General features: G+C 45.8%; 1 protein-coding gene and 1 long non-coding RNA gene across 6 annotated transcripts; one reads left to right on the forward strand and one right to left on the reverse strand.

Annotated features, from left to right (window-relative positions):
* Nucleotides 1-5975: 5975 nt before the first annotated feature.
* C2H8orf76 (chromosome 2 C8orf76 homolog) lies at nucleotides 5976-14977 on the reverse strand. 5 transcript variants are annotated; one of them, XM_077782200.2, is made up of 6 exons: nucleotides 14833-14977; nucleotides 13165-13260; nucleotides 10762-10905; nucleotides 9452-9969; nucleotides 7336-7468; nucleotides 5976-6265 (listed from the first exon to the last, which is right to left on the reverse strand). In XM_077782200.2, the coding sequence occupies exons 1-6, from the start codon at nucleotides 14941-14943 to the stop codon at nucleotides 6092-6094; spliced, it is 1176 nt and encodes a 391-aa protein (XP_077638326.1). In that variant the 5' UTR covers nucleotides 14944-14977; the 3' UTR covers nucleotides 5976-6091. The 5 variants fall into 5 exon arrangements, with proteins under 5 accessions (XP_077638326.1, XP_085428640.1, XP_085428642.1 ...); XM_085572514.1 differs by lacking the exon at nucleotides 13165-13260 and having other exon boundaries at nucleotides 14833-14972; XM_085572516.1 differs by lacking the exon at nucleotides 7336-7468 and having other exon boundaries at nucleotides 14833-14972.
* On the forward strand, nucleotides 14940-16269 carry LOC146768460 (uncharacterized). The gene is made up of 2 exons (XR_014953042.1): nucleotides 14940-15105; nucleotides 15273-16269. It is a non-coding gene; the product is annotated as an uncharacterized LOC146768460 (long non-coding RNA).
* The last annotated feature ends 5037 nt before the right edge of the window (nucleotides 16270-21306 follow it).

Below are 21306 nucleotides of genomic sequence, written 5' to 3' on the forward strand. Positions count from 1 at the left end.
GCCCTGGGCAGCATGCAAAGCCCCATGGGCAGCGGGGCCAGGGAGGGGATTCTGCCTCTCTGCTTTGGTTACTCTGAAGTGACTCAGGGTCTCATCTGGGCTTTGCTGATGGATTCCCCTGCTGCCCTCCTGTTTTGTCTTATTTTGAAGGAAGATGATCTAGGTGGGGCTAAAAAGCTTAAATAAATGTAGCCTATACCAACCTTCAGATGATCTACAGAAGTGAGTTTCCAATTAAAACTGATTTTTTGGGGATGTTTAGACTTTTTTAGAGTGGGAGGACATGTGGAGGGCAGCAGGGGCTTCCAGTGGGTCCCAGGAAAGCCCAGGTGGGGCCTCAGAGCACTCTAGAGGTCAATTAAGTCCTGTGTGGCCCCTGCAGAGCCTAAGAAAAGCCCCAGGGCTTTCTGGAAGGCAACTCTGCCAGGTCAGAGCACCACGGGTAGGGATGGCAATGACACTCCTGCCAGGGCTGGTTCTGTGCATGTCCTCACCACGGGGAGCAGAGAGCAGGCAAGTGCCACTGCCCAGGGCATCGTCATGCACCAGGAAAGGTTTTGCAGGGCACCAGGAACCCGCAGCTGCCCCAGCTTTCACACCCTGGAACTAAGCTGGATGAATAGGCTGGGCTTGGTCAGGGTTTTCCAGTGTTCCCATGTCCCTTCCCCAGCCAGAACTAGCCCTGCAGGTCTTTCAGCTGGTGTCCTGTGAGCAAGTGCTGCCCATTAAGGTGGTTTGGAATGTGTATCCTGGTGCCCCGACACACAACTCCTGCCGGATCCCACTGCCGATTGCTGCCCACACTGGAGGCACACGGAGGAGCCTGTGCTCGAGGACATTCCCTGTGCTTCCTGCCTGTGAACTTGGGAGCATTTCACTGATTGTTTCTTCCACAGGCCGCTTCCAGCCACTTGGGAATTCACCTGACCTCCATGACTTCAAGTATCATGGGGAATGGCTTGGCAACTACACCAGCCAATTCCCTCAGGACTCTAGGATACCTCTCACCAGGCCCCACAGACTCAGGTTTGTTCAGGTTCCTCAGGTGCTCTTGACCCTGATCTTCTCTCACAGCAGGAGGGATTTTGTTTCCCAATCCCTGCCTTGAGAGCCAACTCAAGAGGCATAAGAGGAGAAGTTGCCAGTGAAAACTGAGGCAGAAAATTCATTAAATACCTCAGCCTTCTCCATGTCCAGTGTTACCAGTTTGCCAATTCTTCCACAGGCTGTTTTATTTTTTATTATTTAATTTGTGACACAGACAGTTCCCTGGTTGTTCTGCCTAGAAAACAAAGACCATCCAAGTGTTACTCCTCCCTCAACTACTGCACACCATACTCCTTCTCCTGTTCCAGGACCCTCACTAGGCTTGCCAGCTGCACTTCCATTCCTGGGGAGATGGTAGAGCAACAGATCTTGGAAATTATTTCCAGTGTGTCCTGTAATGGACAAGAAGGTGATGGGGAATAGTGAGCAGGTTGCTGTATGTCGTATCACATAGGAGGAAGGAAGGTCAACTGACTCATATCAGAAGAACCTCCCCAGGGCCAGTGCTCAGAGGGTCTGCCCTCCAGCATTCCAGCCACTCATCCTGACGCAGAATTACATCCAGCTTGATGGCAGTCCTGAAGTACTGTCAATTTTCTTCCAGTTTTCCAGAATTTCTGTCACAATGAACCTCATTTTACCTTACTGAACCCCCGATGACTGATGCTGTTCCCAGTTTTAGTACCTTCCCAGGCAGTGTGGATCCTGCAAGAACAGTTGGGGGAACTCACCCAGTACTGGCAGGGTCATATGCCATCACCACACTCACCAGGTGGGGAGCCCACAGGGTCCCACCTGGGTTCCCAGATTACTGTCAGAATAGGTTTGCTTGCATCTAGCTTACGTATGTGTACCAGAAAGAAGGCAGGAGAAGTTGGCGTTACCTAAAACCCCTCTGCTACTGCCAGCAATAAAGGTGCCTCTAAGCTGGGAGCACAAGCAGGACTCCCTCTGTGTTACAACCCTTGATTCCTCATTTTTACAATGACTGCCTGCTGATTAAAAGACAGAATAAATAAATTTTTGTTTTCCTTTGTTTCCTTGTGCAGCTTTTGCTTTTCCTCTATTAAACTGCCTTTATTGTGAACCACAAATCTTTTTTTCTATCCATCTTATTTTCTCCTTCCCTGTAGTTCTGCGGGGGGCAGGGGGTGATGGAGCATTAGGGTAGGTACCTGGCAGCATGCCAGGGTCAACCCAGTGACAGGATGACATGTTTTAATTTGAAAGAGGATACAAGGAAGATTATTTTTATTACTAGGGTGGTGAGGTACTGGAACAGGTTGCCCAGAGAAGTTACGGATGCCCCATCACTGGCAGTGTTCAAGGTCAGGTTGGATGGGGCTTTAAGCAACCTGGTCGAGTGGAAAGTTCCCTGCCAAACCCCCAGGCAGGAAGGTTGGAACTGGATGACCTTTGAAGTTCCCTTCCAACCCAAATAATTCGATGATTCTGTGATGAAAACTGTGTTAACCTTACTAATTACAGCACTAATGCAGTCCCTCACCTCAAAGCCAGCAGCACTCAAACACTCAACAGCAAGACCCATAATGGTGTTTGCAGACAGCAATCATTTCAGGAGCATCAGAACCAGCAGCAGAGGGTCCTTCCCAAAGCTCCAGTACCACAAACAAGTGTTAAAATAACAAAATCAAACCTCAGTAACTGTTAGTAGATTTTCCCTTGCAATTTGCAATACTAAAATTCACTGTTTAACTCAGAATGGAGTAGTGATCCATGTACTAATACCAACAATAACATAAAAGCCAAATCATGAAGAAATCTATTACAGGCAGATGTAAAATTATGCAGAAGGTAGAGGCAACAATGAAGCATTCAATGCAAAATGGAAATGCAAAGCCCCTCTAGAGACATGATCAGAAACAGAAAACTGGAGTTAGAAGAGGCACAAAAAAAGGAGAGGCAGGCCAAAAAAGGAAGAAGTGAAGTAGCTGAGATGAGAGATAGCCAGGCAAAAATGGGACAAAGGAACATTTTATAGCCCCAGTGCAATAAACACTGGTTATTTGGAACAGTAACTATGTGACACATTCAGAACAGCATTCATCTTTTCTTTGCAGTAGTTAAAATCAACATTTTTGCTTTATTATTGTTTTAGAAAATACTGCCTGCTCTTAAGAGCTAACACTTTTCTCTAACTCCTGGAAGCAGTGGGGAGTTAACCTTTGTGTTCCCAGCTTAAAAGACAGTGTCAAGTCAAACAATCTGGACAGACAACAGAAAGTTTCCAAATCACCTTGGCTAGCTGCTGTGTGTTTCAGACATTTCAGTCACAAAATGACAATGTTTGGCAAGTATTTAGTTTGCTGCTAAAACATTTCCAACGCTATTTGTGAAGCCAAATAATTTGGTGAGTTTCCATTAAGTATCTATATAGACCTGGTCCCATAAAAGCTGTGTTCTGATGTCCTAACAGTTGAAACAAAACAAATTACAGCCTTTTCATGTGGCTACTCATGACCTTCAGTTTAAGAAGAAAATGGGAGATGTCCATGTTTCATTTTTTTGCTGACATATTTAGCATTAAGCTTTCCACGTTTGCTGTCTTTGGTGTAAGATTCTCCTGTCGATGCCAGCATTGTAATTAATTTACAACACATTGTGGACAGTCTCTTCTGAAGAATTACAACACCTCTTAGTCTCAAAAGCATCCCCAGCCCTTCAAGCGGGCTTCATGGCCACCTGACTACAGCGCTGCACAAACGCACACAAAAGTTTCCGCCTAGCAAAGCGCACGCATGACTAAACCAAATCTCCTGTGGCACATGATGAGTGCACCAGTGCTCACCCAAGGACACCTGCCAAGTCACGGCCTTTCGTAACCAGCTGCCCAGGATGTGGTTCAATTGCACTAACTCACCCAACTATCAAAAGTAATTTGACATGGCTGAAGGCAATATTCCGTTTTTCTGGAGAAGTTTCAGTCAACTTAGCAGAGGGCTAAACCACACCAAGGGTTCAATCTTTTCATCAGTCACGCAGATGAAGGGATCGAGTGCACCTTCAGCAAGTTTGCAGATGACACCAAGCTGAGTGGTGCAGCTGACACACCTGGAGGATGGGATGCCATCCCGAGGGCCCTGGACAAGCTCAAGGATCTTGTGAGGTTTAACAAGACCAAGTGCAAGATGCTACACCTGGGTTGGGACAACCCCCAGTACCAATCCAGGCTGGGGGAGGAACAGACCAAGAGCAGCTGTGCTGCGACCTGGGGGTGCTGCTGGATGAGAGGCTGGCCATGTTCCAGCCATGGGCAGCTGCAGTCCAGAAAGCCAAAGCTGTCCTGGGCTGCATCTAAAGCCCTGTGGGCAGCAGGGTGAGGGAGGGGATTCGGCCTCTCTGCTCTGCTGTGCTCTGGTGAGACCCCAACTGCAGCGCTGCACCCAGCTCTGGGGTCCTCAGCACAGAAGGGCATGGACCTGCTGAAGTGAGTCCAGAGGAGGCCACAAAGATGTTCAGAGGGATGGAACACCTCTCCAAGGAAAGGCAGAGACAAGTGGTGCTCTGCAGCCTGGAGAGGGCTCTGGGGAGATCTTTCTAGTACATAAAGGAGGATACAAGAGGGCTGGAGAGGGACTTGTTACAAGGGCCTGTAGTCACAGGGCAAAGGAGAATAGATTCAAACTTAGAGGGCAGATTTGGTTTAGATATTAGAAAGAAATTATTTGCTGTGAGAATGGTGAGACACCAGAACGGGATGACCAGAGAGGTCTAGTGGAAGGTGTTCCTGCTTGTGGCAGTGGGGCTGGAACTAGGTGATCTTGAATGTCCCTTCCAATCCAAACCATTACATGATTCATGATAGCCTCCCTAATCAGAATTTAAAGCTTTAAAATTCATCTAAAAGTAGCAGATACAATTTACACATGGTGAATCATCATTCAATTGTGAATTATTTAAGGTTTTGGCACTCTTTAGTACTCCAGAAAGAAAACACAGGAACACATGAAGAAAAGGGACAGCAAAGTATGTCTAAGAGACCCCTAGTTTTAAACTACATCCATAATAGAGCACTTTTACAGAAAGATACAGAAAAATTAAGTCTCACAGTTTAAGAGAAGATGGGGGAAGAGCACACCATGTATGTCTGAAATGCAAACTATTTCAAGTAAAAGAAACTACAGGAGGATCTTTGCCCTCTTCTAAATGCCCAAAGCACACAGCACCAGTGCTTGAGAAAGCAAAGCAAAGTATTGTCACTGACAACTGAAAGCACAACAGACGGAGCTGGATGAGGCAGAAACAACACGGCCAGTTTTCACAGTGAAGATCATCCTTGCAGGCTTTTACAAAGGATATGATCTGATGAAACACTCTTCAGTACATATAAACAACCTTGTCAGATTTTCTCCTTCTCGTCTAAGCACACTGAACACAAGACTACAGCTTGCTGGATGCCTGCAACAAACCCTTGGCTTCAAAAAGAGAAAATCTCCTAGTTTTAAGTTAAATATTTAATACTGAGATTCCCTTCCTAAAAGATATAGAATTATTGTTATTGACAATTTCTCAGCATAAATACATTTGACATTTCTAGCTATCCATCTGAACATTAAATCACCATAATGTTAATAAAAAAATATTAAAATAATTACTTAAGAAAATGGCTAATTCCATGGCTCTAAATGCAACAACATCAAATTTAATACCAAGAAACTTCCAAACTGGACATCAGAAAAGCAGCTTCCATCCCACCAGCATTGCAGGCCTCAAAAAAATCACATGCACTTCAAGCACAGGTTGGTGAGGATTATGATGGAAAGCTACCTCTGAAAGCTGAAAGCTTGATTTTACACTGTGTTCCTTATAATTTTAAATACAAAAAAATCAGTAAACACAGAAAAGGATGCAAGATTAAGAGTTTAAACATGGAGATTTATATCTACTTAAAATAAATACAATGAGAATTCTTAAAAAATGTAATACAAACTTTATTGTATGCATCATGCCATAATCATTTGGAGATACAAGAATAAATACAACAAAATGTCTATGTTACTGAAGGTTGGAGATAAATGTCTGACTAAAATTGTCCATCAAAGTGACATAAATCATCTTGGAGATTACCAAACCATTTGATTTCAAATTCCATGACCGAAGCAGTTACCAGTGATGACAGTGCTGAAGGGCCTATGCATCTTACCTCACCCTGAAACTCCTCTTTTAGTTTTTCTGGTATAAGATCCTGCCCCATAGCCTGCAAAACAAGAGTAAGAAAGAAGGGAATCAAGAAATTAACTTGCAGAAAAAGCCCATCAAACATGGTATTAATAACAAATCTTTACAGGCAAAGCTCTTGTCACATGAACCACACACCATCCTGGAGAAATTTCCATGCCACGATGAAGTTGCCTGCCTTGGCATTCTGCATTCAGGGAGAGCTGAGACCAAAGCTCAGCACTCCACAACCCCTCCAGCTTCAGGCTGCACTTGCACAGGGGGGTTTCACTCTGAACAGCAGCAGAAATCTCAACTCCAGCTCTGCATTTAGTGCTCACCTTGCATCATCAATCAACACTGAACTGCTCCTGGGGCATGTCTGAGCAAGGGAAGCAAGGAGAGAAGTTTTTTTCCAGCCTTTCCCAACACGGAGGTAGCCTGTGTGCTACTGCCCTCTCATGGATGCCATCCCTCCGACTGCCTGCAGCCCGGCAGTGGCTTGGCTGTCACTAACTTAAAGCTGAAATGCTGACAGCAAAGTTAGAATCTAGCTGGCTTTATTTTGATCCTTAAGATTAAAGTCAGAGGCTCTTTAAATAGCACATTAAATATCTGTGAAGAAATTAAATGCAATATTGCTCTCCTCTGTTATTTTTTTAAAAAACCAGTACATTAAACAAAACAAAGAAATGCAAAAGGAAGTCTCTGACTTTTTCTGGAAATACTTAGTACTTTTTATACAAGTGTTTAATACCGCTGTGGCCTACAAAGTAATCTGCACTTCCATTTCAAACTAGTGATTCACTTTGGGGCATCTAAAACTCCTGAGATAAAATGTAAATCCCAGGAAATGCACAGTACTGATGCATCTGCAAATACAAGTCCAGTGAGAAACTTAACAACACTGCACATTCCTGAAAGGAGAATCTCGGCAGATCAGAGATCCACCTGTGTGACGCAGGCCAGGGCAACAGGCACCCCTGTCACTTCCAGATAATTCCCTGTGCTTCCTGGCACACTTAATGAGCTCAGGGCAGTGTCATGCTTTGAGCACAACCAGTCCACACAGAGAACTGAGACCCTGCACACAATGAAACATCTTCTTACTTTGGTCATCAACAGCAAGGAGTTTTCATCAAAACCAAGTAGAGCCACTTTGTCATCGATTTCTTTTTGGCATTTTCTGTTATTCTCTAGCACAAAGGAGAGCTGTTGTGACTGGGTAAGCTGAAGTAAAAGCCTGGAATGGGAAAGACAGTTAAAAACTGACACAGCTGGAAAAAGAGTAGGTCAGCAGACCTAAAAACAACCATAATGGTTAATACTTTAATTAACACTTTAAAACAGCTCTTCTTCCTGATTTTTGCCTACTGCAAAAAAAGTTATTCATCACACCATTCAAAAGTGAGGCTGGGACCTGTGAGTCATCATGTCCTTACTATGGCCTAACAAGACAGCAGCACATCTTTGCCTAAGTTGTGGATTTTCCAGTGTTGGACATTTTTAAGATTCAGCTAGACTGCGTGCTCGGCCATCTTGCCTAGATCATGATTTTGCCAAGAAAGGATGACCCTTGAGGTCCCTTTTAACTTGGAATTCTATCATTCTACAATATTTAACCAAGGGACTATTAGAACTTAGCAGTGTTGTTGCTGAAAATGTGTTTAATTCAAGCTTTATGCAAAAAGGAAAAACAACAAACTTTTTTATCCCATTTACTGAAGTTAAGTGAAGCTGGTGTTATAATAATGGTGTGTGGTTTTAAGGAAAAGACTCGACATCTGAGATGAAAACGTTAATTTGAACACTAGAAGCATCAAAATTTACAAATGTGAATTTCTCAGTTAAAATTTCACTGAAATTACAGATGGTTTGTTGGTCCCAAGCAAAAAAATTTAATTTATAAAGTGGTTTTGTTTCAAAATTTGCTTCAATGTAGTATAAAAAATAATGAAGTTCCAATGAAAATTAAACAAAAAATACTCAATTTTTTTTCAAAACTATGAGAGTCAATTATTCATGATGCATCAACAGAGAACCTTATTTCCTACAAAAAGCAGTGCTAACATCCCTTTTCCAGGTGTAATTTATCCTGCACATACATTTATACAACATCTAGATCCCACTTAAAATCCAACAGATCTGAAAATATTAGACAACCTGCATAAGCATTGGGCAGGGGAGAAGCTTATCCTGGACAAGTGTATCTGCAAATATAAACCACAATAACACTGTGAAACTGTGCAGCCAAACAAGGAAATGCCACCATTTATAACTGTCTCAGCTCTGAATCATACACACTGAAACAAGCAACACAAATTATTCATATAAATGTACCTTCAATATTCAATATCAGTATTGAATCAATTAACTTCTTCCGAGTAGCAATTAAAGTCTTCATCTCTTAGTCTGGAGTACAGTTATAAGCTACTCTTTGGGCTTTTTTCATTTCTTAAATCTTGCCCCAGCAGGCAGTTATAAAGTGTTCTCTGTAAACATTTCTGGACATTCATAAGATGCCTTTAAAAACATTCAATGACTGATACATTACTGAGAGGCAAGAGGGGGAAAAAACATCCAAGATTATTTTAATAAAACCAGTTCCTAATTATCTCTCTGAAAGATTATGTTTTGGGGATTTTTGCTGTGTGCAAGAGTTTTAGGATGAGGGAAAAGAAAAGGAAAGAACATTTTAATGCAGCCCTGTCAATCAGCTGTCACGGAGTTCATTTTCCAGCCTCATCCATTATGCAGATTGGGGTATCATTATAAAATACATTTTCACTCAAGCATGAAGCTTCAAGCAAATAAGACAGGTGGCACTCACAGAAGGAAGACTGGCTATGCCTTCCCTTTGGGCACTTCTGCTACTGCATCTTTAATACCAGAACAGGGAACAGCAATGGTCTAGCAGGAGCATTTGTTGAAGAACAGACCCTTTTGTATATAATTACTTGAAAAGATTTATAAGCTCATTAAAAAACTCTTTACTTCTCAGCTGTGCGTGACACTGGTTTACTCTTTCCACTCAGACTCTTCACAGCTACCACACTAAGTAGATTTTGCTTTTTTGATCTGAAGCAACAGTAGGGTGCTTCTAAGTTAGTGCTGCCAGCTCTGAAACAAACACTGAAATTGAAAATGCAAACTGAAAACAAAAACTGGGAAAAATATGCTCTTGACCAAGAGAACTTAACATTACTTTAAGAATAGATCGAGTTACCTTGCTCTAATAAACGAGGCACATGCTTTCATCCCAACTTTCTTTAACATGCTCTGCTTCCAGGCCTTGGAGTCTGCACATTTCTCTTTGTCCGTTTGTTCCAGTTCTCCTGAAGTGCAGAGGAATTCTTTCACTGCTTGGCTGCTGGGACAAGTCACTGCATTCTCCCCCTTTGTTTCTGCAGCGAGGCTGAACCAAGGGCCTTCTTTCTGGCCCTCTGATCTGTGAGGCTGCAAATTAATCTCTCTGCCAGCTAATGTTTTGAAACTGCTATTATTTACACAAACCTCTTCAGACTGATTTAGATTTGCTTCTGGAATGACCAATGAAGACAAATTCTGTAGAAGGCTCATATAAGCTTCAGCAAGTAACTTCCAGAACCAGGGATTGAAAGGATGTAAACAGATCAGTTGCTGCAGACTCAACATCTTTTTTTCTACATTTTCCAGACCCTGGTAAATGGCAAACTGCAGGTTGAGAACCGTCGTTAAGTGATCTGTGTTAGTAGCGCTGTTTCTCTAGAAACAAAAGATAATAGATTAAAACCAGGAGTAGAACAGAATTATCCTTCAGAGCCTAAGAAAATGTCTCCCTAAATAATGACATACAAATGTCACAAGGTAATTTTTAAACTGCACAAAATGATGCTTTTAATTTAAAATGATACAATGGGATACAGACCTTGCACAATCAAGCTGACAGCATTCCCTCTAGATGCCTTGTCCCAGTCTGAGGCAAGAAGGTCCTAAATGCTGTCATTTGTTTATGTGCCTTCAGAGTGTTCTACAGCTGCCTTTCTTTGCAGCATAAACACCTTTTATATAAAATAAAAATCATCAATAATATTCCAGCAGACTTCAGAGCCTCTGGACTTTTTCTTTTATGGCAAAACTCTATTTGTGGCTAGATACTCTTCTTGGTGGCAGTTTGGCAGCAAGTATATGGAAATAAAAGGGAGTTTTGAACTGTCACTTGTATAGTGGAAAGATTTAAGCACTCATTTATTCCCTTTCTTATAATTCCTATTACATTGCATTAATTCTGCCTGGCAGAGCATGATATTTAGTCCCTTCCAGGACTACCAGTTTCCCTGCACAGGGAGCTCATTGTGGTGGTACAGGGTGTTCCAGTTTCTAAAGAGTGATTATATCTGCAGTGACAGTTACCCTCTGTTTACCAAATACTCTGAGCACTGAACATCCTGAAGGATTATACACATGAAAATTATTTTTCCAGAAAATGGCCCGTATAGAAGAACTACTGGCAATGTTTTCATGTTCAAAGCCTAAAAGAAAGACTACACTATTTACCATTTTTTCTGCAATATCCAGAGCCTCCTTGTGCCTTCCCAGGTGAGATAAACACCGAGCCTGGCCCTCCTGGACATCACGCCTCATTGCAACGTTGCTGGCAGGTAAGAGTAGCAGGCAGTCTGAGTATTCACGAAGGGCTTTCTAGGAGTGTCACAGGAAGAAAAGCCAACAAAACAGGGAGAGATTTGCATTTAAAAGCAAGCCTGACAGCACATTTTTTTTTAGGACTACGGTCACAAAGGGAATTCAGAACCTGAAGTCCACATTTGCATTTCTCCAGACTCAGCTACTACCTGTGTGAGCAAGAGACAAGGTCCCAGTACTGCACAGCCAAGCCTAGATGGTGATGAGCAGCCTCAATTCCAACTTGTGCTGAGGCCCAAGCAGGATTCACCACACACCTCTCCACCTCCCTCCCACCATGCCTGATCCAGAAGGGATCATTTACTGCCCTGGGTAATACATGACACAAGGCATCTTTTCCCCCAGCTCAGTGATCTGAGTGCTCATCCTCAATCTGTAGGACTTTCTTTCAAAACCATGACATTCTCCATGGGAAGGTTTGAACCTGCAAGTACCTCACCTCAAATAATCAGTAAGTCAGAGAATACCACAAGGAAGGTGAATCTCCATTGTTCCTGTAGGCTGGTTTCAATGTACTTGAAACAAATATTAATTGGGCTACAGAAAAAGGCAAGAATGAGCAATACTTCTGCAGTTTAATGCTCAGGGCACTCACCAGGACTCCAATTAACATTTAAATACATTAAATTAAGCATTCAGTGAAGCTAAGTCTGGAATCTTGATTTCTCTCCCTTTGTGTAAGTGCTTAGAGAGAAGACTAAAGAGCAGCACTCATTCTCCCATCTCTCAAAATGAGTATTTAATTATTCCTTGCAAACCTTAATGGTTCTAACAGAAAGAGCTTCTAAATACCCTAAATACTTCCTAGCAAAATGGCTGAAATATTTTTCTTTCCTGATGCTGAGCTCACATTCATTCTTAATCAAAAGAGGGAGCTCCCCTCTGCCCAGTGCATGCAGCAACCACTGGTGGAAACGGATCACAGGATTGAGGACAACCCTGTTTGCCTTGTTATGTGACAAAGGGATATAACCTGGTAAGGTTCAGGTATTATGAATCCCTAGCAGATTCTACAGTCATCTATATCCTAAAAATGGGCACAGCTTAGATCACTGCTGTCCTTGACACTTCCTATCAAGTGGCCTATCCTGAAGTAAAAAACTGATGATGAGAGATTACTACCCCTATTTGCACATTTCCAGTCCCTTAAGATCAATGCTTCCAAATCAATAATTTTATATGCAATCAAGCTCTGCTTCTTGTTCCACCAGTGATCTAGGATAGCAGTAAAACTGAAAACATTTGTAACATGAATCACTGCAACAGTAAAAAGTTAGGAAGCAATGGTCTGTTCTATTTAGCAGCTACATATGACCACAGCCTGAGGCAGCTCTGCTACCCAGCACCCTTTTATGAATTCCTTCAGGGCATCTCAGCTGAGACTAGAAAATATCTGTCAGGTATACACAGGGCTGCAGTAGTGCTGAAATAACATTAGGATCAGTGCCAACTGAGGTACAAAAAAGATCTACAAATCCAATGGGCAAGGCAAAAGGAGTCAGAAGTCAGCTGGAGGGCTTTGAAATCAGGGAGCCTGTAATGCAAACCATAGGCTGGAAGAAGCTACACGTGAAACAAGGCCCGGGGATGCCGATTTCAACAAGGAAACCAGGTAACGAAAAACTAGACCCTGCAACGAGGACTGCAGAAGGCAGGAGAGCATCGCTGATGAGGAATGCGGCTCAGGACGTACAGAGAGGTGTGGGACCACTGCGGGCAGAGGTGCAGCCGGCCCTGGGGCCTGGCACAAGTCCCGCAGAGGCAGCTCCGCGCCCGGCAGGAGCCGGAGGGCACGGCAGCGTTCCTCTGGCAGCGGGGGGAGCTCTGGGAAAGGCGAGCCAGCGCTCTGCGCGCCCTCGCGGGACACGGCATATCCCGGGCGCTGGGCACGCCACGCCTGACTCCGGCTGCCCCGGCCGCAGGCACGGCCGCTCTGCTGGCGGCTGGGGCGCTGCCAAGAGCCCGCCCGCCTGCGATCAGTTCCGGGGCAGCGCCCGGGCCCGCCCGCTCGCCGCAGCCGCTCCCGCATGGATCGGGGCAGAAGGCAGATCCGCTCCGGGCCCGGCCCTGCCCGTTCGGCACGGGGCGGGAGCGGGACTGACCTGGCACGGCCGCCAGACCCGCAGCCACATCATGTACATCATGTACATCATGTACATCCTGTACATCATGTACCCCGGCAGCGCACCGGGGACTGCAGGACCGCCCCCTCCGTCCCCACAGCCTCCCCGGCCCCTGCGAGCGCCCTGGAAATACCTCGAAGTGCCGCTGCCGGAACGCCCAGTCCGCCCGGAACTTGCTGCTCGTGATCCCGCAGGCGCCTTCCCCGGCGTCAGCCGCGCTGTGGAACCACTGCGGGCACACAGAGCACACCCAGAGCTCACCCAGAGCTCATGAACCACTGCGGGCACACAGAGCACACCCAGAGCTCAAACAGAGCTCATGAACCACTGCGGGCACACAGAGCACACCCAGAGCTCAAACAGAGCTCATGAACCACTGCGGGCACACAGAGCACACCCAGAGATCATGAACCACTGCGGGCACACAGAGCTCACCCAGAGCACACCCAGAGCACACCCAGAGATCATGAACCACTGCGGGCACACAGAGCACACCCAGAGCTCACACAGAGCTCATGAACCACTGCGGGCACACAGAGCACACCCAGAGATCATGAACCACTGCGGGCACACAGAGCACACACAGAGCTCAAACAGAGCTCATGAACCACTGCGGGCACACAGAGCACACCCAGAGATCATGAACCACTGCGGGCACACAGAGCTCACCCAGAGCTCACCCAGAGCTCATGAACCACTGCGGGCACACAGAGCACACCCAGAGCTCACACAGAGCTCATGAACCACTGCGGGCACACAGAGCACACCCAGAGATCATGAACCACTGCGGGCACACAGAGCTCACCCAGAGCTCAAACAGAGCTCACGAACCACTGCGGGCACACAGAGCTCACCCAGAGCACACCCAGAGCACACCCAGAGCTCATGAACCACTGCGGGCACACAGAGCACACCCAGAGCTCACCCAGAGCTCATGAACCACTGCGGGCACACAGAGCACACCCAGAGCTCAAACAGAGCTCATGAACCACTGCGGGCACACAGAGCACACCCAGAGCTCAAACAGAGCTCATGAACCACTGCGGGCACACAGAGCACACCCAGAGATCATGAACCACTGCGGGCACACAGAGCTCACCCAGAGCACACCCAGAGCACACCCAGAGATCATGAACCACTGCGGGCACACAGAGCACACCCAGAGCTCACACAGAGCTCATGAACCACTGCGGGCACACAGAGCACACCCAGAGATCATGAACCACTGCGGGCACACAGAGCACACACAGAGCTCAAACAGAGCTCATGAACCACTGCGGGCACACAGAGCACACCCAGAGATCATGAACCACTGCGGGCACACAGAGCTCACCCAGAGCTCACCCAGAGCTCATGAACCACTGCGGGCACACAGAGCACACCCAGAGCTCACACAGAGCTCATGAACCACTGCGGGCACACAGAGCACACCCAGAGATCATGAACCACTGCGGGCACACAGAGCTCACCCAGAGCTCAAACAGAGCTCACGAACCACTGCGGGCACACAGAGCACACCCAGAGCTCATGAACCACTGCGGGCACACAGAGCTCACCCAGAGCACACCCAGAGCACACCCAGAGCTCATGAACCACTGCGGGCACACAGAGCACACACAGAGCACACCCAGAGCTCATGAACCACTGCGGGCACACAGAGCACACCCAGAGCTCAAACAGAGCTCATGACCCACTGCGGGCACACAGAGCACACACAGAGCTCGCCCAGAGCTCGCCCAGAGCACACCCAGAGCTCACACAGAGCCGTCCCGGCCCGCCTCCCGCCGCCCCGGCTCCTCACGCGGGGCTCGCAGTGCCTGGCGCCGCGCGGGGCGCCGCCGCCGCCCGCCCGCCGCTCCCGGCCCGGCGCGAACAGCGAATCCTCGAACTGCGGGCCCAGCGCCGGCTCCATCGCCGCTCCCGCTCCGCGCTGGGGGCGGAGCTCGGTCACCGCTCACCCCAAGGGAAGCGCTGCCAGAAACGAGCCGAGCTGCAGTCCCGTGCCTCGATAAATTTACTGCGTAATTGTGTGGGGGTGCCGTGTTAGCGTCTCGTCCTAGTGGCTGTGCATAGGGTGAGTGGGAATGTGTTTTGGTAACTTTTTCATTTAGTTTCACTTCTGCCTCAAAGCAGAAGATGTGAACCTGCTCTAGGTGACCCTGCCTTGTCAGGGGGTTGAACTAGATGATTTCCAGAGGTCCCTTCCAACCCTAAAAATCCTGTGATTCTGTGAAATTTCAGGCTTGCACCGACAGGCTTTCCCAGAAGACCGTACACTGTGCTATGGAAAACGGGGACATAGCAAAGTGAACGCTCATCCTAGACCTCCCTCAGGGTGTCAATACTCAGACACTGGCTGCTCATTGAGAGCAATACATGCCCCGGCTGCCTGCCCTTCCTCATGGTACTACTGTGCACAGTGTGCTGTGTTTTAAGGGTACTGCTGTGCTGTTTCCTCTCTCCAGTCCGTCCATCCAGGAAGGTTCATTTTGTCCCATCTAATCACCACTCAGGTTTGGAGAAGGCGAGCTGAAAAGTACTTCCTTAGCCTGCAAAATGGACCAATGAATTTGTCTATACCAAAACACCTTTTGGGGCCAAAGTAGTGCTTGTATAGGTGACTTTAAAGGTTTCCTTCTAGAAGACGTATAAAACATGGTTTACTTTTGTTCATTTTTTTTTTTTTTAATTGTGCTTAAAATATTCTTCCATACCAGCGGAGCTGTGACTGGATGTAGGATGACCTGGCATAAATGCCAGGGTAGAAACTCAACTTTGGTAGTTGGATTTGATCAGAAGAATAAAAGCAGATTGATGTTTCTTTCTTTTGTTGTAAACTTGCTGTTTGGCAAACAAGCCCTCAAGCACAGAGGAAACTGTTCAGCAATTAAGTCTGGAGGGAATCAGGAGTTTACTTGACATGCTTCAGTCTTCCTGTTAAAAGTATCAAGGTGGGTGAGGACAGTCGCTTGTATTTGCACATCAAAACCATCTGGGCTTCCTCCTGCCTGCAGAGAGGCAGGCAAAGCACATGGGGATCACACTGTGGAGGTTGGCACAAGAGTCTGAACAGTTTCAGCACTTGTAGTGCCCCTCACACCTTCCCTTTCCCCCTACTCCAGGACTGCAGGTCATGCTGCAACACACCGGTCTGATGAACAAGGCACAAAAATCCAGAAAGGCAAATAAGCAAAAAAAAAAAAAAAAAAAAAAAAAAAAAAAAAAAAAAAAAAAAGAACATGAGTAATCAAAGTGAAATGTGGCCACAGCTCAAAGGAAAACACAAAAAGCAAGGCATTCCCAGGGGCAAATCCCACAGCAGCTGGTTGGCTGCCAGCTTGGATTGCAGAGTCCTCCAGGGCTGGGGGTTTTGACCATCGTTTCTTCTGAGTATACCAATGTGGTCTACAAAAGGCTCCGTGTTGCAATGCAGAGAATGCCTTTGTTTCTTTGTTTGGCAAATCAGTGATAAGAGAGCCACGATTCCCGATTCCGAGTGCCACACAGGGGGCCTAGCAGCTGACTTGTAGTTTCAGTAAGTCATGGACAAAGTATTGCCTCTCTTTCATTTCTTTTTTGCTTGGCTCTCCCCTGCCCCTGCCTCCCCTCAAGACTTTAAAAAGCTCCTCATATATTAGTTACAGAAATGAAAAAATGCAGCTTTAAGAAATCCCTCTGCCTTGTCAGCACTGGAGGTTTGCTCAATTTCTCCCCCAAGATCCAAGTCATCAGTGTAGCTGCCAGAATAGAAATTCTCACTGTACTTAAGTAAAGCTGTTTGCCCACGTTTGTATGGCATGATTTGCCTTGATGCTGTTAGCCTTGGCTTCACAGAGGAGAAAACATCATCCCTGGAAGAGGCAGCTTTGAGAAAGCTCAGATATACGAGCCCTACAAGAGCTCGTGCTGCTGCAGCTGCTCTGTGTAGGCAGCTTCAGGGATAAAAAGAAGCTATAGATGAATCTCTCCCTAAAGGCAGCCACGGGCTTACTCCACTGCCAGCCACCAGCTCAGCACATGAAGAGTGGGCCAATGAAAGTGGGCTCCAGTAAGTTGTGGCCTCCAAGCAAGTTCTGTGCATCAGCAAAGCCATTGTGGCTGCTCGCAGAGCGTGGCAGTGGTGAGGGGCTGTGACCCAGCTTCGCCCTGGGTGAGTGGGGGCACACTGGGTAGGCCAGTGTGCTTCATCTTGCAGTCAGGGTGCCCAGAGACAGCTCAGTTGTGTTGTGAACACAATTCCAGCAACAGGCAGGGTTTTTCCATGCTGTCCTATTGCCTGAATCTTCTGGCCAGGAAAAGAAAATGCAGCATGGAAGACAGAGTTTGTCTAATGCCCTTCGTCTCCCCATTTCCCTGTCTACTCTGAGGCAAAATTGATTCATAAGAATCCTCCTCCAGTGTTTCTTTAATTACTGATGTTGTTATTTGTATTGTGATAGCCTCCATGGGTCCTAGCCACATGGTTTTTATGCCAGCACAGACATGCCACAAAGGCTTCAGAGACCATCAAGCACACACAGCAGAAACAAGAAACCTCAGTTGGCAACTAGGGCCCTATCCTGGTAGGCACTACCCACACACATTGGCCAGGAGTAATGCAGCTCACAGGGCTTTATTAAAATATACTGGAAAGCAGCTGCCTTTGGAAGAAAGCAGAAGAGAGAGTAGTTCTCACAGCAAAAGAGCTGCCTGTAATGAGGAGGCCAAATAAGGCCCACAGGCAGCATTCCTCAAAGGATGGGGTGGCTCCTGAATTAAGTGGATTCTTCCAGACATTGTGAAATATTCATATCTTGAGGGAAGATTAGTTTTCTTGTTGGATAGTCATAACATATGCTCTTCCCTAAACACATTTATGAAAGGAGAAGAGCAGCTCTTTATTTGCTGACATTGTCTCACTGTGTCCTTGTCTCTTACCTTTTATTTAGATTAAAAGGTCTTTACAGCAGAAACCATCTTTCATCTTCTTTGCATGATGTCACACATAAGGGGATATTGTCCATGACTACTGGGAGGGTAATACAAATAAAATTTCACGGTTTGAGGCAGACAGAGGTTATCACTACTACAAACTGCAAACAAACAAAAAATAGCTCTGATGAGCTCAGATGAACTCTAGCATAACTTACAATGATGGCAGTAAATTCTAGTTCTAGTTAGATACAACAAAAATTGAGTTGGGAGGTGAGGGGAACATTGCGAAAATCAAAGAGAGTGAAGTGTTCATTGTTAAAAGAAGTCAAAAGATTCTTAGGGGTTCTTAGGACAGACAGAAGATGCATCCCCCAAAAGAGGGTTCATTTGCCTTCTCTACATTAATACAGTGCAACCTTTCAAGCCTCTGGCAAGACATATTAACTAGGCCATAATCCCTCTCCCTCAGGCCTCACAAAACCCAATAAAGTTGTTATTGCCAAAAGGGTGCACTGCACACAGATGTGTTCAGCTATTAATGGGTTTTGCAATTATTTTCTGTCTAGTAGGATAAATGATGAGCAGAATGAGTACACCCTTGAGTTTGACCAGAAAGCTGTTGAAAAGAAAAGAGCAAAAAAGCTTTCTAGAAAGATAGAAGGAAGAAAGTGATCAAGTGCTAGAAAGAGTCCCAAAGCAGTGAACTTCCCAGGCAAGCTTACACATCTGCAGTACTGATATGATCTTGTGTCTGAACTGCTTCACTCAGCTATGGAGTACAAGCACTGAGGTTGTACCTTGATGGTCTGTGAATACAAAAGTCATGGCAAAGGGTGGCATTGCCAATCTACTGCTCTAGTTGGAAAAACAGCCAACAGAGTCCCAGGGTTGGGCATGGTGAGGTTTGTATGCCTCCTTCTACACCGTTTTTTCAGTTTTATCCGTGTTTCTGAAAACTCATTAACTTGCCCTGACTACTGCTATGCTTGTTGCTTAAGTGCTACTTATGATGAAACCAGGCCACAGAGACCACAGTGGATTTGTTACCTCTCTGGGTTAAAACTTTCCTACTGCAGTTCTCAGGACTGGGCAAGACCAAGCAACACTGGTGGCAACTCCTCTAGGACTCCATTTAAGACCTTTTTTGTAACACTGAATAAACTGAGCTGACTTACTACAACATCTCTCTCTAGCAAGAACAAAGAGAAACAAATCAAAAGAATTAGGAAAAAAATAAGCTACACTTAAGAAATACACTCAGGGCTTCAGACCTGCCCTTCAATGACCCCCGCAACTCACAGGTTTTTTCAGGCCTTGCTCTGTTTTTCCATATGGAGGCTGCCTCCACATGGGAAACAACCAAACTGTTGATTCTGCAGTGCCTCGTTTCCCATACAACTTTTGCACTGCTGGAGAGGACTAGTGGAAACTGCTATTAAATTCAGCTTCTGTCTTCTTACTGCCTTATACAACTAGCAGTGCCTGAAGGAAGTGAGTCACAGCAGAGGGAAAGCAGTGCTCAATGAACACATGCAAACAAAATGCAGAAATCCAGGATGGACTTTGCCCACAATTGCTCTCTTCCCCCAATAATTGCACGTGACATGCATTTAGAGCAAAGAAAACTGTAAAACTTGCATCAGTGATGCAGTTTTTAACACTGTGGTATCTCTAGGAAAAATTATGAACCCCTTCCTTAACAGGGTGTCTGTGGGGCTCCAGTTCTGCATGTTGTGGGTGCCCAGAAATTGCCCAGAAATTCTTGCAGCTGAACTTCATCTGGAGGCTCTGGCCAGCTGCTGGAAACTCCAGAACTGAGAGCAGTTACAATTGCAATACTATTTGTACCATCTCTGGTTCAGAACACGTCATTATTACAGGCTATTTTGTGGGCTGTCTTCCTTGTTATTCCCTTTAGACAGGCTTTGCTGAAGTTATGGTTTTTCCTCTTTGGCTCTCATTTAGGAAAACTGAAGATCACTAAGAGGAGAATTACTGCCAACACTGACCTTATTTTCACCCAAAGACACAAATCAACTACATGTGACACACACTTTCGTTCCCTTTTTCCATATTTTCTTTCTTCTACCAAATATTTTAAGATAATGAAGATCAGCTCAGCACTGAACCTGTGAAGAAACACACATGGGAGAGAAATTAGTCACAATGCTAGCAGTTCCAATAATAGCAGTAGAAACATATATTCAGGTATTTCATTTTACAGTATTTGAAGTGCAACAAGTCATTTAACCACCAAAAAATGTTAGAAACCACCATCTATCTGAGACTAGGGACCTCCACCAGCAGTATTTCAAAGCAATACCAAGCCCATAGGGAACAATTTATGGAGGGGACTTTCTGGCATACAAAGGAAAAAAGGCAGTACACAAAGTAGCTTGGTATTTTAAATTTGCAAAAATATTAGTTGATAGTATTGTTGTGGAAACAAATGTAAGCTGAAACATGCTGGGAAGAAGGGGCTTGGAAAGGGGAAACAATTCACAAGGCCAGCTGATCTCTTGTGAAAGTGTCTACTGAATTGCAGCATTTTGGAATTGCTGGTAACACTGTAAACAAAAGATACCTCTAGGAAAAGGTGACTGCATACATATTCTGGTGCTTCTTCTAACTCCCGCATTAGCTAATGGATTCTTGAAAAAGCTAATTTTTACCCAAACAAGTAAAACTATTTGGCCAAACACCAAGCTGTGGTGCCAAGTCGTGCTCATCTCTGGTCCTGTGCTTAGGTCACTACTTCAGCCAGGGATGTAATTTTTCAGACCGACATTAACTACAGCACAGGACTCTCTCGCTTTAAACATCTTTTTCTTTGCTGGGGATACATGTGCAAGCACAATGCCAGGTCCTGCAAGAGAATCTCAGACTCGAGTTGCTCCAGTTGCAGCTCAGCCGCTGGAACAGACGGGCGCGATGAATCACAGCAAAGCCAGGCAGCGGCGCTGCCTCCGGCGGGGAGGAGCTCCCGGGAGGAGGACAGAGCTCAACTGCAGCTCTTTCCTCAGACCCCTCTCATCTCAGGAAAAGACACCGGCTACAGCAGCCTGTCCAACTGACAGCCTTCAGTAAGGAGGTGGTTCCTACCCACCCCTACTCTTCCCACCCTGAATATTTTAAATTCCATTTAAAAAAGCATCTGCCCTAATGAGAAAAACCACGTGAACGTGCCAGGGCGGCTGACACGGCAGAACGAGCAACGAGCAGCTGCACTGACTCACGCGTGGAGCTGACCTCACGCCGGCTGTTCCGCCAAGGCAGTTCTCCAAATTCAGTGCATCGCAGGAATTGGTGAAACTCCGTTTTTGTGTAACAGGGAAAATGATATTTGAGAAGGTCTGATTTG

This window comes from Lonchura striata, chromosome 2 (genome assembly GCF_050655825.1).
Source record: "Lonchura striata isolate lonStrDom1 chromosome 2, ASM5065582v1, whole genome shotgun sequence".
Classification (NCBI taxonomy): Eukaryota; Metazoa; Chordata; class Aves; order Passeriformes; family Estrildidae; genus Lonchura; species Lonchura striata.